Source organism: Engystomops pustulosus, chromosome 11 (genome assembly GCF_040894005.1).
Source record: "Engystomops pustulosus chromosome 11, aEngPut4.maternal, whole genome shotgun sequence".
Lineage (NCBI taxonomy): Eukaryota > Metazoa > Chordata > Amphibia > Anura > Leptodactylidae > Engystomops > Engystomops pustulosus.
Genome location: NC_092421.1, coordinates 84,933,168 through 84,949,497, shown reverse-complemented (window position 1 = coordinate 84,949,497; position 16,330 = coordinate 84,933,168). Strand labels below are relative to the sequence as shown.

Below are 16,330 nucleotides of genomic sequence, written 5' to 3'. Positions count from 1 at the left end.
GGGCTGCTATCCCTGCTGCTGCCCGCCCCCCCATTGAATTGTCCATGCACTGCTTACACCATCCATTGCTAACTGAGGGACTGAACATGAGGACCCCCAGGGATCAGAAGGCAAGGGGCCCATGAGTGTGGGGTGAATGGTACAGAAGCTCACTCGGTGCTCCATTTGCTATTATGGGAGATGTTATAGAAGTGAATGGGGCCGGTTGAACGTGCACTATGGTGCTTTATCCGTGTGACACGATCCGGATCTCTTGTATCCGCTGGTCGTTCATCATGTAGAATAAATCAGTGCTGGGTCTAACAAACTTTTTAGAGTCTCCTTGGCCCATAGAGTAAAGTCATACACACAGTTGTATAGTCGATTTAGCAAAAATGTATATTCTAGTCATGCTACATAATGGTGGGAACACATATGGAGATGTCAGTGATGCTGGTGTGGGGGCCGCCTTGTGGTAGATGCATCCATAAATTTGCAGTTCATGACTACATGTCCTGCGGCTGTGCATGCAATGTTATGGACGTGAAAACCACACGTAGACCTCAGACCGATGATTAGTATCACTAAACACTGCGGTAATCGCCAAACCACATGAATCTGTTCTCGGGGAGATCCCTCATGTGAGTGGACCTCTCGTGGTGGTGTTTGGGGTATCTTCTGCACAACGGCTTCTCCGTATCCTGGCTTCCTCTGTAAGAGATTTGATGATCTGTGAAGCCGTCCCAGTAACTTGTCGGTCTAGGAGGTTGGTCGTGGCAAAAAACGTTAAAATGTCCAGAGCTGTGCTGTTTTTTATCCAGTGGAGTTTTCTTTCTTCCGAGACCCTGAAATATTAAAGATGGAAGTGATCAGATACATATTCAAGATAAGCTTGAAACTATTTATTTCAGAGGTCTAAGTTCTGGGCAGGACATCAACTACAGAAAGTCCATGGGCAAAACCTATGGACTAGCAGCAGTTGTCTCTTGTGATCTCACACAGACATGTGGCTGAGACTAAGTTACACCAGCCTATGATGTCATAGCAGGATATCTAACGGAGTGACTTGTGTGATGTCAGAGCTGCTCATGTGACACACACTTGTGATGTCATAGCAGCAGATCTCCCAGAAACACGCTTATGTCATAGCAGCCTAAACTAATGATTGTGCACAATGTGACAAACACTGGTTCAATGTTACAGTAGTCTCGTAGAGCCTTTTAACGACAAGCATGCCATTGTTGCCCAAAACAGTCCAGCCAAAGCAGAAATATTTATCGTTTTAACGATAAGTTATATAAATTCCGCCTCCTAGTGCAAAGGGGGTTGGGCCTGCACCTGGAAGATATTTTGTGCCTCTTGAGAGATGTGTGGGGCAGTGCCGGCCATTCTGTGTGTTTTGTTTTTCATCCAGGCTGTTGTAGTTTGTTCCTGGAATATACTTACAGTATCCAGATATTCTCCTGCTCCCTGTATTAGGTTCCTGTTGTCATGTGCAGAAAAGGGGAAACCGTTCTGTAGCTCATTCTGTAATGCAATACATAAAGACCATGAGGATAAGGATGATGTACGGTAATAGTTTTGAGAAATCTTCCTTCCATAAACTTTGTACATACATGACATTACTTATCCTGTACTGATCCTGAGTTACATCCTGTATTATACTCCAGAGCTGCACTCACTATTCTGCTGCTGGTGCAGTCACTGTGTACATACATGACATTACTTATCCTGTACTGACCCTGAGTTACATCCTGTATTATACCCCAGAGCTGCACTCACTATTCTGCTGCTGGTGCAGTCACTGTGTACATACATGACATTACTTATCCTGTACTGATCCTGAGTTACATCCTGTATTATACCCCAGAGCTGCACTCACTATTCTGCTGCTGGTGCAGTCACTGTGTACATACATGACATTACTTATCCTGTACTGATCCTGAGTTACATCCTGTATTATACTCCAGAGCTGCACTCACTATTCTGCTGCTGGTGCAGTCACTGTGTACATACATGACATTACTTATCCTGTACTGATCCTGAGTTACATCCTGTATTATACCCCAGAGCTGCACTCACTATTCTGCTGGTGCAGTCACTGTGTACATACATGACATTACTTATCCTGTACTGATCCTGAGTTACATCCTGTATTATACCCCAGAGCTGCACTCACTATTCTGTTGCTGGTGCAGTCACTGTGTACATACATGACATTACTTATCCTGTACTGATCCTGAGTTACATCCTGTATTATACTCCAGAGCTGCACTCACTATTCTGCTGCTGGTGCAGTCACTGTGTACATACATGACATTACTTATCCTGTACTGATCCTGAATTACATGCTGTATTATACTCCAGAGCTGCACTCACTATTCTGCTGCTGGTGCAGTCACTGTGTACATACATGACATTACTTATCCTGTACTGACCCTGAGTTACATCCTGTATTATACTCCAGAGCTGCACTCACTATTCTGCTGCTGGTGCAGTCACTGTGTACATACATGACATTACTTATCCTGTACTGATCCTGAGTTACATCCTGTATTATACCCCAGAGCTGCACTCACTATTCTGCTGGTGCAGTCACTGTGTACATACATGACATTACTTATCCTGTACTGACCCTGAGTTACATCCTGTATTATACCCCAGAGCTGCACTCACTATTCTGCTGGTGCAGTCACTGTGTACATACATGACATTACTTATCCTGTACTGATCCTGAGTTACATCCTGTATTATACCCCAGAGCTGCACTCACTATTCTGCTGGTGCAGTCACTGTGTACATACATGACATTACTTATCCTGTACTGATCCTGAGTTACATCCTGTATTATACCCCAGAGCTGCACTCACTATTCTGCTGCTAGCGCAGTCACTGTGTACATACATGACATTACTTATCCTGTACTGATCCTGAGTTACATCCTGTATTATACTCCAGAGCTGCACTCACTATTCTGCTGCTGGTGCAGTCACTGTGTACATACATGACATTACTTATCCTGTACTGATCCTGAGTTACATCCTGTATTATACCCCAGAGCTGCACTCACTATTCTGCTGCTAGCGCAGTCACTGTGTACATACATGACATTACTTATCCTGTACTGATCCCGAGTTACATCCTGTATCATACCCCAGAGCTGCACTTACTATTCTGCTGCTGGTGCAGTCACTGTGTACATACATGACATTACTTATCCTGTACTGATCCTGAGTTACATCCTGTATTATACCCCAGAGCTGCACTCACTATTCTGCTGGTGCAGTCACTGTGTACATACATGACATTACTTATCCTGTACTGATCCTGAGTTACATCCTGTATTATACTCCAGAGCTGCACTCACTATTCTGCTGCTGGTGCAGTCACTGTGTACATACATGACATTACTTATCCTGTACTGATCCTGAGTTACATCCTGTATTATACCCCAGAGCTGCACTCACTATTCTGCTGCTGGTGCAGTCACTGTGTACATACATGACATTACTTATCCTGTACTGACCCTGAGTTACATCCTGTATTATACCCCAGAGCTGCACTCACTATTCTGCTGCTGGTGCAGTCACTGTGTACATACATGACATTTATCCTGTACTGGTCCTGAGTTACATCCTGTATTATACCCCAGAGCTGCACTCACTATTCTGTTGCTGGTGCAGTCACTGTACATACATGACATTACTTATCCTGTACTGATCCTGAGTTACATCCTGTATTATACCCCAGAGCTGCACTCACTATTCTGCTGCTGGTGCAGTCACTGTGTACATACATGACATTACTTATCCTGTACTGATCCTGAGTTACATCCTGTATTATACCCCAGAGCTGCACTCACTATTCTGCTGCTGGTGCAGTCACTGTGTACATACATGACATTACTTATCCTGTACTGATCCTGAGTTACATCCTGTATTATACCCCAGAGCTGTACTCACTATTCTGCTGCTTGTGCAGTCACTGTGTATATACATGACATTACTTATCCTGTACTGATCCTGAGTTACATCCTGTATTATACCCCAGAGCTGCACTCACTATTCTGCTGGTGCAGTCACTGTGTACATACATGACATTACTTATCCTGTACTGATCCTGAGTTACATCCTGTATTATACTCCAGAGCTGCACTCACTATTCTGCTGCTGGTGCAGTCACTGTGTACATACATGACATTACTTATCCTGTACTGATCCTGAGTTACATCCTGTATTATACCCCAGAGCTGCACTCACTATTCTGCTGCTGGTGCAGTCACTGTACATACATGACATTACTTATCCTGTACTGATCCTGAGTTACATCCTGTATCATACCCCAGAGCTTCTCACCATTCTCTCGGTGGAGTCACTGACAGAGATAATAGATATTTTACCTTGTTACAGGTTGTGCACAGATGAGGTAGTTTTGCCTCTTTCCATGGCGCTGTCCTCGCCCAGTAGAGCATTTCCTTTGTGCTGCTCATGGGCAGTGTATTACTGACCCCAATGTGCGGGAACTATAAAGATATAACAATAAATACATCATTATAAACCATCAAGCCCTGGTGTTATACAGATGTAAAATTAAAACCTTTAACATAAAACCTTGTTTTTCTCTTTGTTTGCGCCTGTGGTACCCCAAACCAGTGAGGTCCATAAAACCACAGCAAAGACTTTGTACAGTTGTTTCTTTGCTATATCCGTTTCCAGGAAAGCTGGGTGACACTTATGCAACATCCCCCACCGGGGCCTAGCCTTTGAGGTGCGGCCTGGAGACAGCCGGGGCCCGCGGTACCGGAGTGGCTGGCGGTTGCGGCCTAAGCACGCTATTGTCACGGTGCTTGGTACGGGGGAACCGGAGGGCTGTCCTACAGCCTGGCAGCTCTCCAGCAGGTGGTGTTGGCAAGAAATGATGAGGGAGAGGCTGCTATAGCGGATCTCCCTGGGGCAACCCCTTAATGTCCCGAGTGTGAGTCTCTGGGTGATGGACAGGGTGCCGGTGATGATGGTAGTTGTAGTAGCAGGGACCAGACGGAGACAGAAGTTGAAGAAAACAACTTACAGTTCTTTATTTGAACCGGCAGGAACCGCAGCAAACGTGCCTTTAACAGGTAGATGGAGTGCTGAGATGTGAGTTGGAGGGAGCCTCAGGAGATAGTTCACCAGCCTGGATGTAGAGGGCAGGCTGGGAAGGCAGCTGTGTCCTGGTAGGAAGCTTCAGCTTGTCCTGTAGGGCTTCAGGTATCACCTTTAAAGGTAAGATGATACCCCTTTTCCTCACTACACTAACTCTAATCTAATACTCCACTCTTCAGAGGCAGGGGCTAGGCTCTTCCTGCTCTGGTATGGGCTAGACAGAGATTACTCACTCACTCACTGATCTCTAGGATTCTCCACTAGAATAATCATCCAATGTTCTCCAGAACATTCCTGGCCAGGGGGTTTTATTACCTCCCTTTGGTCAGGTGGTGGCTGCTCCTCCAATCACATCTCAGCTTACAGAGCACAGGATGTAACACATATCATTGGACAACAGCATCTTGCATCATACAAAATACTTAACCTCTGCCTTGCCAGGCAGGATTCACCACTGCAATACCCCTATGTCCTATAAGGACCATGTAGTGTAATGGTATTACATGCAGGTGGGACGTATTCGCAAACCCTACCTCGCCATTGCATCGGCGAGGGTGTTGCATACCCCGGGGGCAATTGAAAGAGCCGCCCTCGGCTCGACTACAGATGGTTTGGGGCACAGAGGGGGCTAAGGGCACTTCTGGGAAGTGCAGGCTATGTGAGGTGTAGGGACAAACCGCCCATGGTCCTGGAGACAGGCACCTGGGTTGGTGTCGGACTAAGACAAAACATGTAAGTGCTTGACAGTTGGTCGCTGACGCCATTAAACCAAACTGTACAGTAGGAAAGGTGTGGTGTCATGTACTGTAATCCACTCCTTGCACCAAGGCCTGTATATTTGTTTTATCAACGCTTCTTCCCTGGCGGCAATTATATAGTGTATATATGCATACATTGGCATATGTGACACAATAAAACATTGTACTACATAGAGACGGTCCGACACAGCCACACTACAACCTGAAAAGCCTATGAAAGGGTTAATGCAGACTACTGGCATATATGACAGTGTGCAAACAGGTAAATTCACATTGGCTTAGGAGCCCAATGGGTACACATCTTGAACGTTACAAACGTTACATAGGTAGATAGGCTACTCAGGGTAGCAGAATAGAAAATGTCTCTTTACCTGAAAAGGAAAGGCATGGAAGTGCAAACATAATGTCCGTACCTAAAAAGGAAGGCATTAAGTGCAAAATGATAATAAATAAAGTGGCAACTTTTCCTTGGAGTATCTGGCAAAAGTCTCACAGAAGGTCTCTAGTGACAAAGTCCATCTTCTGGGTACAGCCCTTGATGTGGGGAAAAGTGCGCTGGGAAGCAAAGGGTCTCCTCTATGTGTAGAGGGACAGAGTCCTTTGAAGAAATTCTCTGCTGTGGCAGAGGAAGGGGTGCTATCATAGCACAGGACAATAATCAGTTCAAGGTATGTCTCTTGACTGAGATAAATAGGGATGAGAGTCTCAGGAAAGTCTCTGGCTCTTTAGGGAAAGGACAGAAATATACAATATGTACACATGGTACAGTACCTGAAGTGGGCTACAGCCCTTCAGGGGTTAGTCTGCATCTTCTTCGGTGGTAAGTACTTCGGTGTCAGAAAAACGTACCTGCCTCCTGCTTCTGCGTGTCACCAGCTGGTACTCCTGCAGGTACGCAGGAGCTTTTCCTTTTGTCTCCCTTTGAGACCTTCGAAGTTCCGGCCTGGAGAAGATAACAACCTCCTCATCGTCCTCCTCTGAGTCAAGCGCTGGAGTCGGAGTCTCAGCTGCCTCTGATGCTTCAGGGGTTGCAGACACTGGAGCCGGATCATCCTCCACAGGCAGCAGTATTGGAGACTGCGGTGGGGATGATGGTCTCTCCGAGGTACCTCTTACTGGAGTGGAAACAAAACAGAATTGAGGCACAGTCACAAGTTCCAAGAAACTGGGGGTAGGCGAACACAAGGAGGTCTGTAAGTTGGGGGACGAGGTGAGAGGTGTAGACATAGGGGCAAAAGGACGAAGACATCTCTTCAGCCGGTTCCTATGTACCCGGAGTGATGGACGGTCTCCTCTTGAAATCTCGTAGACTTCAGGGGAGAGACTGTCCCTAACTAGGTATGGCTCACGCTCCCAACGCCCATCTAGCTTACTGGTAGGATGGTTGTTGCGCAGCCACACTCGATCTCCTGGGGCAAAAGGCTCAGCACAGGCATTACGATCAAAGTCCCTTTTTTGTTTCTCTCGGGCCTCTTCCAACCGCAGATCCACAACTTCTCTGGCATCCGCCAGGCGCCTCTGGTGTTCGTGAACCCAGTCAGTCTGGGGGAGTAAAGACTGGGAATCAGGGGACTCCATGTCCCAGGTCATATCAGCAGGGAGATGGCCGTGTCTCCCGAACATCAGATAGTACGGGGTGTATCCTGTGGAGCAATGATTGGTATTGTTGTACAGGTACACCAATTCGGGCAACAGCTTTGGCCAGTCAGCCCTTTTTGCCGGGGTCAGAGTCCTCAGCATATTAATTAGAGTCTGGTTCATCTTTTCACAAAGCCCGTTGCCTTGGGGATGATAAGCCGTGGTCCTCAGCTTTTTGCATCCATATAGCGTGCACAGCTCCTGGAAGACTTGGGACTCAAATGCTGTTCCTTGGTCTGTAAGGATCTGGTCCGGACAGCCATAGGGGAGGATGAAGCTCTTCCACAGGGCCGCTGCGGTAGTCCTTGCAGACAGATCTCTGACAGGTACTGCAACCACAAATTTGGTATAGTGGTCGATGATCGTAAGAGCATAACTGTGACCGGATCTGCTGGGCTCCAACTTCACGTGGTCCAATGCCAGGATCTCCAAGGGCCGTTGGCTCACAATGGGACGTAGAGGGGCCCTTTGATTGTGTCGCTCTCCTCGAGCGATGGCGCAGGCTGGGCATTCTCGACACCAGGCTTCAATGTCGGACTTCATGTTGACCCAGAAGAATCGCCTTCGGAGGGTGGCTTCAGTCTTCTGAGCGCCAAAGTGTCCAGACCGGTCATGGTACATTTCCAGTACTATCTTGGCGTCCCTCCTGGGAATCACAACCTGGTATAGCCGGTCATAAGTGATCGGGTCCAGAGTTCTTCTCTTTAGCAGACCCTGGTGCATGCTCAGAGTCTTTCTCTGGCGCCACAATTGAGACAGTTCTCCATCAGCTCTTCTGCGCCGGATTCTTTCAGGCACTCGCCCACTAGAGAGATAGTCCATTACCTCTCCTATGGCACGGCTATCAGCCTGAAGACTCATCCAGAGGTCCTTTTCCGCAGGGGGCTCTGACTCTTCTTGAGGAGTAACTGGCGCTGCCTCTGTCGGTAGGGAGTAAACTCTCTGGGCATCTTGACGCACAAACCGGGCATAGAATGCGGGCATCTCGACATCTTCCCACTGAGCATCCGTGGAGGGTCCCTCCCACTGGTCAGGGAGACGGGACAGAGCGTCGGCGTTGTCATTGGTCTTACCAGCCCGGTACTTGATGGTAAAGCTGAAATTGGCAAGTCTGGAGGCCCACCGTTGTTCCAGTGCTCCAAGACGTGCGGTGTTCAGATGCGCCAACGGATTATTGTCTGTGAAGACAGTGAAAGATGATGCAGCTAGGTAGTCCTTGAACTTTTCGGTCACAGCCCAGACTAACGCCAGAAACTCCAACTTGAAGGAACTGTAGTTCTGGTCGTTTTGCTCCGGTTCTCGGAGGGAACGGCTGGCGTAGGCTATGACCCTTTCAGTTCCGTTTTGGAGCTGGGATAATACCGCCCCTAGACCTTGCTTGCTGGCATCAGTGTATAGGGTGAAAGGCAGACTATAGTCTGGATATCCCAACACCGGGGGCTCAGTCAACCGTTGCTTGAGCATCTGGAAGGCAGCTTCTCGTTCGGCCGTCCACTCAATGGCTACTCGGGAACGTTGGCTCTCTTTTGGCAGGCCCCTTAGAAGCTCTTGCAGGGGAGCCGCCAGCTGGGCAAACTTCGGGATGAAACGCCTGTAATAACTGGCAAATCCCAGGAAGCTTTTGATGTCCCGTACGGTTGATGGGGTAGGCCAGTCGTGGACAGCTGCAATCTTCTCTGGATCTGGCTCAATTCCATGAGCGCTCACCACATGTCCCAGGTACTTGACACTAGGTTGTAGCAGGTGGCACTTGGATGGCTTGACCTTCAACCCATGTTGGGTCAGGATTTGGAAGACTTCAGCCAGATGGTGGAGGTGGTCTTCATAAGTCTTGGAGTAGATGATGATGTCGTCCAAATATAGCAGGACGGTCTCGAAGTTGCGATGACCCAAACATCTCTCCATCAGCCGTTGAAATGTGCCTGGGGCGTTGCATAGCCCGAACGGCATGTTGTTGAACTCGAACAAGCCCATTGGGGTGGTGAAAGCCGTCTTCTCTCTGTCTTCCGGCGCCATGGCCACTTGCCAGTAGCCACTGGTCAGGTCCAGGGTAGAGAAGTAGGCAGCTGACCCTAGGGCTGCGAGGGATTCCTCGATTCGAGGCAGAGGATAGGCGTCCTTGTGGGTGATATTGTTGATCTTCCTATAGTCAACACAGAATCGAAGGGTTCCATCCTTCTTCTTCACAAGGACCAGCGGGCAGCCCATGGGCTACGACTCTCCCGGATAACGTTGGCTGTCTTCATCTCTTGTACCAGCTTCTTCACCTCTTGGTAACGGGCTGGAGGTATGGGCCGATATCGTTCCTTGATAGGAGGATGAGAGCCAGTAGGGATGGTGTGTTGGATCAGAGTAGTCTGCCCAAAATCCAGTGGGTGTTTGCTGAAGGCCTGGTGGTGCTTCATAACGACATCCAGGACACCTTGTACTCGGTCTGCAGGAGTAAAATCGTCATCTCCAATATTGAGCTCAAGCCACCAGGATTGCTCGGCAGGCTCACCTTCAGCACTTTGCTTCAGTTCCAACTGTTGGGAGGCAGACAGAGAGGTTTCCACCAAGTCTTCAGGATGCACGCTGAAGAGAGTGGCTACGGCTTGGTACTTTCTCAGATCCACTGGGGAGTCTCCCACATTTAGTAGTCGAATGGGTACTTGTCCTCGGGATACCGTGACTAGGCTCCTGGCGGCTAGAATGGGCAGGTCTTCATCGGCTGGTAGAGGTTCTACTATCGCCTGGTAGTCTTGACCTTGGACGCCCATGCAGGCTCGACACCATACTAACGTCTCAGTCCCAGGTTGAAGGCGAACAGGTTGGGGATCCTTGATCCGGGCTCTGCAGATTTCTCCATTAGGGCCAGCAAACTTCTGTTGCGCCGCTAGAACCTGCATAGTCTCCTGAATTACCTTCCGGGAACCGTTGGGCACTGTTGGCAGGGAGTCATGGAGAGCCTTCAGCACTTCGGGGTAGCAGTTGCGGAGGACATTGGTACCCAGTACCAGGGAGAAGTTACCGTTTTCGGGCACACGTGTCACCACTACGCCCTGTCTGGTTAACTCAGTGTCTCCAATGGTTAGCGTGGGCTCCCAGTAGCCGCGGATGGGTACGGGTTTTCCATTCGTAGCAATGATGTTCAAGTAAGCCTTTGGAGGCTGGACTAAGGATGCTCTTCCTCGGCATTTCTCGAAGGCAGCACTCCGGAGGGTGGTCACTTGAGAGCCGGTATCAATTAAGGCCGGTAGAGTAACTCCGTTGATGGTTACATGAACCATGGGGCGAGTCCCCACGAACCTGGGCATCCAGTTAGCATCTCGGGGACTTACAAGTTCTTCCCTTGGAGGTCGTCCCTTAGCTCCAAGGGTTTGTCGTTTAACTGACGACAATCATTCTCTTCATGCCCATATTTATGGCGGTAGCTGCACCGCTGGCGGGGTTTCCTCTGACTCCAGGTGCTTAACGACTTCGCTTCTTTTGGGCGCTGTTTAGTCGGAGATTCACGAGGAGTAGCTGACCGTACCGGGTTCTCTGGAGGTTTCCTCCTCATAGCAGAGACAGTTACTTCCAACTGGGTCAACCGATCAAGGATTTGATGCAGGGTGTCCGCCAGATTAGGGACCGGTCCTGTTATGCCAGTAACTTCCATAGTCGCAGGAGTAGGTGATGCTGACTGCGTGGGATGGCAAGCGAGAGCAGATTCTTCCATTTCTACGGATTCAGGCTCTTTCTGCGGTCCAGTAGGTGATCGGTCTCCTAATATGTCAATGGCAATTTCCTTAAACTCAAGGAAAGAGGCCTGGGCATGTTGAGAAGAGATGATCTTTAGTTGACACCTTTGATTTCTATCAACAAGTCCATTGATAAATTGTTCCCTTAAGGTTTGGTCAGAGGTTTTAGCGTCTTTGGGCTCAAGGCAGGTGATGGCCTTCCATGTCTCCTGTAGGGAGAGGGCAAAGTCTCGGAGGGACTCTTGGGGCTTCTGTCTTTTCCCGAAGAATTTCTGCTTCAACTCGGAGACAGTACACTTGTCAAAGGTGTTACGTAGCCTATCAAGAATCTGGACCACATTCTGACACTGTTCTCGGGGCCAGGACTTGACTTCCCGGAGAGCGGGTCCTTTCAACTGCCCGATGAGGATGCCCACTTTCTGTTCCTCTGTGAATGGGAGCAAGGCGAAGGTGGCTAACAACTTGTCCCTGAATTCAGGGAGAGTATGTGATTCTCCCTCGTAGTAGGGTAACCAGGGGGCCCCCAGATAGTAGGGCATAGTCAGAGGCATCATGGTGGGAGTCCCAGGGACACTAGCTGTAGCAGGGCTGAAGGGACTCTCTGGAGGACTTAACATGCTCCGGTACCCTGAGGAGGGACCAGGGGACGGGACTTGCGCCAGTCCCGTATCTTCGTCCTGGGCGGACATGACTGGCCTAGCTGAGGGAAGTCTGTAGGGTTACACAAAGTCCGTTGCTATGGGCGATGGCTAGAATGGGACGTGGGCACTTTAAGACACAGTCACTATTCCCTGGGAGGTGAGCCAATAACCTAGCGTCGGAAACAATCTCTACCCCCCTTTAACTTCCCCAGCGGTACTCACTCAGGATCAGCCGCGGTGACAGGACAGCTCCGGTACACGAAGGTCTCCGTTCCCGATGTCCGGCAGGCAGCAGGGCTCAGTGATGCTCAGCGGTGTTCTCCTCCAGTGGCAGGACACGTGCGCCGGAACTCCGGATGAGGCGCACGCTGCTGGCAGGCTTCAGGCGCGGCCTGCGCCGAAATCCAAGATGGCCGATTAACCCTCTTCGTTGCCGGCCGCACACGCTCCAGCTCCTCCTCCACGGTGCTTCGCGCCACTCGTGCAGGGGGCGGAGCCTAATGACGCCTCTGGAGTTCCCGCCAGTCAAGATTTGGCGGGCTTGAAATACTTGCTGCGCCACACGCCTCTGAGGTAAATGCTTCAGGCGCAGCAGCGCCGGATGTAGCAGAGCTGACACAGTTCTTGCAGGAATTAACCTCTTGAGTGCTGGAGCGGCGCTCGACAGCACATGGCAGCAGTATAAAGTTCAATGTAGAAACACACAAATACATGGGCCTAAACCCGGATGGCATCAGGGTTAGGCAGCACAGTCTTTTTCTTAATAAAGTACAGTCTTTAGTGCCAGGATAAGGCACAGAAGTATATATCCTGTTCGTGACGCCACTTGCAACATCCCCCACCGGGGCCTAGCCTTTGAGGTGCGGCCTGGAGACAGCCGGGGCCCGCGGTACCGGAGTGGCTGGCGGTTGCGGCCTAAGCACGCTATTGTCACGGTGCTTGGTACGGGGGAACCGGAGGGCTGTCCTACAGCCTGGCAGGTCTCCAGCAGGGTGGTGTTGGCAAGAAATGATGAGGGAGAGGCTGCTATAGCGGATCTCCCTGGGGCAACCCCTTAATGTCCCGAGTGGGAGTCTCTGGGTGATGGACAGGGTGCCGGTGATGAAGGCAGCCGTATTAGCAGGGACCAGACGGAGACAGAAGTTGAAGAAAACAACTTACAGTTCTTTATTTGAACCGGCAGGAACCGCAGCAAACGTGCCTTTAACAGGTAGATGGAGTGCTGAGATGTGAGTTGGAGGGAGCCTCAGGAGATAGTTCACCAGCCTGGATGTAGAGGGCAGGCTGGGAGGCAGCTGTGTCCTGGTAGGAAGCTTCAGCTTGTCCTGTAGGGCTTCAGGTATCACCTTCAAAGGTAAGATGATACCCCTTTTCCTCACTACACTAACTCTAATCTAATACTCCACTCTTCAGAGGCAGGGGCTAGGCTCTTCCTGCTCTGGTATGGGCTAGACTGAGATTACTCACTCACTCACTGATCTCTAGGATTCTCCACTAGAATAATCATCCAATGTTCTCCAGAACATTCCTGGCCAGAGGTTTTATTACCTCCCTTTGGTCAGGTGGTGGCTGCTCCTCCAATCACATCTCAGCTTACAGAGCACAGGATGTAACACATATCATTGGACAACAGCATCTTGCATCATACAAAATACTTAACCTCTGCCTTGCCAGGCAGGATTCACCACTGCAATACCCCTATGTCCTATAAGGACCATGTAGTGTAATGGTATTACATGCAGGTGGGACGTATTCGCAAACCCTACCTCGCCATTGCATCGGCGAGGGTGTTGCACTTACCTTTGTCACTTACCTTCCCGAACTGTGCAATATCACAACGTTTGGGAAAGCTCGTTGGCTGTTGGTTGTCACCCAGCTTTCCCAGGAAGAGATATACACTTTTTGTGATGCTTTCTGTCTGCTATAGTGTGATCCCTATAGATCTCTCACCCATATACCGTCCTTATCAATGGAGGGGTTGCACCGCCGTCCTTTAGGCATTGTCTTCCCAATTTAGTCACACACACAAATAGTTGTCAAACTAAAGTTTCCCAGTTACCGTAGCAACCTTGACATCTCTTACACATCCGGTTTGACAATGTGTCCACTTTATGTCTTCACATCAGACGCCATTTTGTCGTAGCCTTTGCGCTAACCACGCGATTGTCTTCTCTAAAGTTGTCCTCTCTATGGTATGCATAAGCCGCTCTAGCCACCGACCTTCGGAGCTCTATGGTGTGGGGTCCTCCAGCTCTGGGGCTTTGATGCGTGTGGTGGGCGGGGCTTGGACCGGGCTACTTCCGGTTGCTTGGTACCCGGTCTGGAAGTTTCTGGTGACAGCGGGAGGAGGTGACGGAGATGATGGAGGAAGAGGATACAGACCTGAAGAAGGAGGAAGACCTCATGAAGCCGCCCTGTGAGGAGAACGCGGAGCAGGTAACGCATCGTGTGTACATGTGTGTAGCGCCTCTGTAGAAAGAAGGGGGATACAGACCCCTCTTCACACTCCATATGGTGACAGACTGGAGTGTTTGTTGTAAGATCAATGACAGCAGGGGACTTTGCGCCCGGCGTAGTTGTCATAGGGAATTAACTTTATAGGTTTTAGATATGACCAGTTATAGCGTCCGGTTCTGTGTAATGTGGCACCTAATGGACCCGCCGGCTCCGTGCTGGACCGGAATCAAGCACAGCGCTAAGGATGGAGATTTTTTGACCACCTGTGGCTGTTTCCCCCCCCCCCCCCCCCCCCCAGACAATCCCTTTAAGGGGTCATCACATAAGACCAGATCCGGATGGGGAAGGTTACGTTATTTGACACTTTGAGGCCTCTCCCCTCTTATATCCGCAAGAAAAATCTTAGATTTTCACTTTAAAAAATTATATCATAGTTTATACGGTTGAAAAAAGACTCTTTTTCTCTAAGTGCCCGGCGTACCTGTCCTCACACTGCTGTGCTCTGTGCATTGCAATGCTGGGTGATTGTACTAGTATCTGACCAGAGGCCTGCTCCAGCTTTTACACAGAGGTGAGGAGAATTCGGAGCACAACAGGGTGAGGGACACATCCAGTGCAATACGATCCCGGAATATAATTCCACATTTCACAGTCCTGCTGCTACTAACACACCCAAAGGTTGTGATTAAACATCTCTCCAGGGATGATACTTAACCCTGGCTGCACAGAGCACAGCGGTGTGAGGACCCGTCCCCAATGCACATGGAGAAGCCTCAAAATCCTGTAATATAAATGCATTTTTCACAACCCTGCTGCTACTACTGACAACATGCACAAAGGTCTAGACCGTGGTTCTGATTCTCAGTTTCTCTTTGAATAGCAGAAGTCTGTGTCGACTAACGGGGCCAATGAGATTAAGAGTTGTGCTATAGTCAAGTACTCCTCGGCGCCCCCTGCTGCTGCATTTGCTCGTCTTCAAGAAAAAACGGACCTGAAGCTGCCGCCCGCTAACTGGCTGCGAGAGAACGCCAAGCTCGGCCCGACCATTCTAGGAAACGGCAAGAAGAGCAAAGCGTTCTCCAGGTAAGATCCGTTATTCGTGTGGGGGCTGCGGGGGTCCGGGGTTATTTTCAGACGTGGAGCTGGGTTCATAGCCTGTGCTGGCCATAATCGAATTAAAGGGGTTGTACCGTGTTTGATTGTTATGTCCTACCCACAGAATGAGGAATCACAATCCGATCACGGGAACAGGGGTCCTGCTCTCACTAATATTATGTAATTGAAGTGGCAGATGGAGCCTGGATTGGATTCTTTAACTCCATTCAGTTCTATGGGAGAGTTAGAGAAGCTATCTCCAGCGCTAACCGATTACTGTCTGTGGGAGTGCGGAAGATACCCGAGCGCGACTTCCAACACTTCTATATCATTGAATGGAGCTCCAGTGTATTGGGTGGAGGTCAGAACTTCTAAGTTCTCCTAGAAGGTAGGCTCGGGCTGCATGTGCGGTTCTGGCGTCCGGGCTCGGGCTGCATGTGCGGTTCTGGCGTCCGGGCTCGGGCTGTATGTGCGGTTCTGGCGTCCGGGCTCGGGCTGTATGTGCGGTTCTGGCGTCCGGGCTCGGGCTGTATGTGCGGTTCTGGCGTCCGGGCTCGGGCTGTATGTGCGGTTCAGGTGTAATTTACCATGGCCTGGGGCTGTCTATGTTTTCACTGGTATTTTGTTCTTGGTTGATCCGTTTTTTAATTTTTATATGTACTATACTTCAAATGCTGTATCCATTCAGGAATCTGCTTATCTATTCCAGCTTCGGCATGGCGTACGACTTCATTGATTCTGTTGGGAAGGAAGTGGATGTTGTGGCAGATTCTGAAGTAAGTGAAATTTACTTTGTAAGTGAACATTAAAGGTTTTGGGTTGGACGTGTCAATCTCCAGGGTTCCAAAACTATTTTACTCCAAACCGGTCCTGAGTTTCAAAGATAATGGAAAGAGTCC

General features: G+C 49.5%; 2 protein-coding genes across 6 annotated transcripts in view; one reads left to right on the top strand and one right to left on the bottom strand.

The window, feature by feature from the left end:
- Positions 1-337: 337 nt before the first annotated feature.
- On the bottom strand, positions 338-14,131 carry TEX36 (testis expressed 36). 3 transcript variants are annotated; one of them, XM_072131425.1, is made up of 4 exons: positions 13,963-14,131; positions 4,379-4,501; positions 1,426-1,506; positions 338-824 (listed from the first exon to the last, which is right to left on the bottom strand). In XM_072131425.1, exons 2-4 carry the CDS (start codon positions 4,466-4,468, stop codon positions 564-566), a joined length of 432 nt encoding a protein of 143 aa, XP_071987526.1. In that variant the 5' UTR covers positions 4,469-4,501; positions 13,963-14,131; the 3' UTR covers positions 338-563. The 3 variants fall into 3 exon arrangements, with proteins under 3 accessions (XP_071987526.1, XP_071987524.1, XP_071987525.1); XM_072131423.1 differs by lacking the exon at positions 13,963-14,131 and adding an exon at positions 13,830-13,954; XM_072131424.1 differs by having other exon boundaries at positions 339-824; positions 13,939-14,130.
- A 23-nt stretch (positions 14,132-14,154) lies between these two features.
- EDRF1 (erythroid differentiation regulatory factor 1) overlaps positions 14,155-16,330 on the top strand; it is a 31,395-nt gene continuing 29,219 nt past the window's right edge. Inside the window, exons 1-3 of one of the 3 annotated variants that reach the window (XM_072131407.1) lie at positions 14,155-14,315; positions 15,217-15,419; positions 16,141-16,207. In XM_072131407.1, coding sequence (XP_071987508.1) covers positions 14,238-14,315; positions 15,217-15,419; positions 16,141-16,207 — 348 coding nt within the window. In that variant the 5' untranslated portion in view covers positions 14,155-14,237. The remainder of the gene's footprint in view (positions 14,316-15,216; positions 15,420-16,140; positions 16,208-16,330) is intronic. The other 2 variants (XM_072131408.1, XM_072131409.1) reach the window with 2 other exon arrangements.

Coding starts and splice junctions, on each gene's coding strand:
- TEX36 (XM_072131423.1), bottom strand. CDS start 13,880: ATGCCTAAAGGACGGCGGTGCAACCCCTCCATTGATAAGGACGGTATA. Junction 4,502..13,829: donor TTGATAAGGACGGTATATGG/GTGAGAGATCTA, acceptor ATATCTTTATAG/TTCCCGCACATTGGGGTCAG. Junction 825..1,425: donor CAGGAGAATATCTGGATACT/GTAAGTATATTC, acceptor TTAATATTTCAG/GGTCTCGGAAGAAAGAAAAC.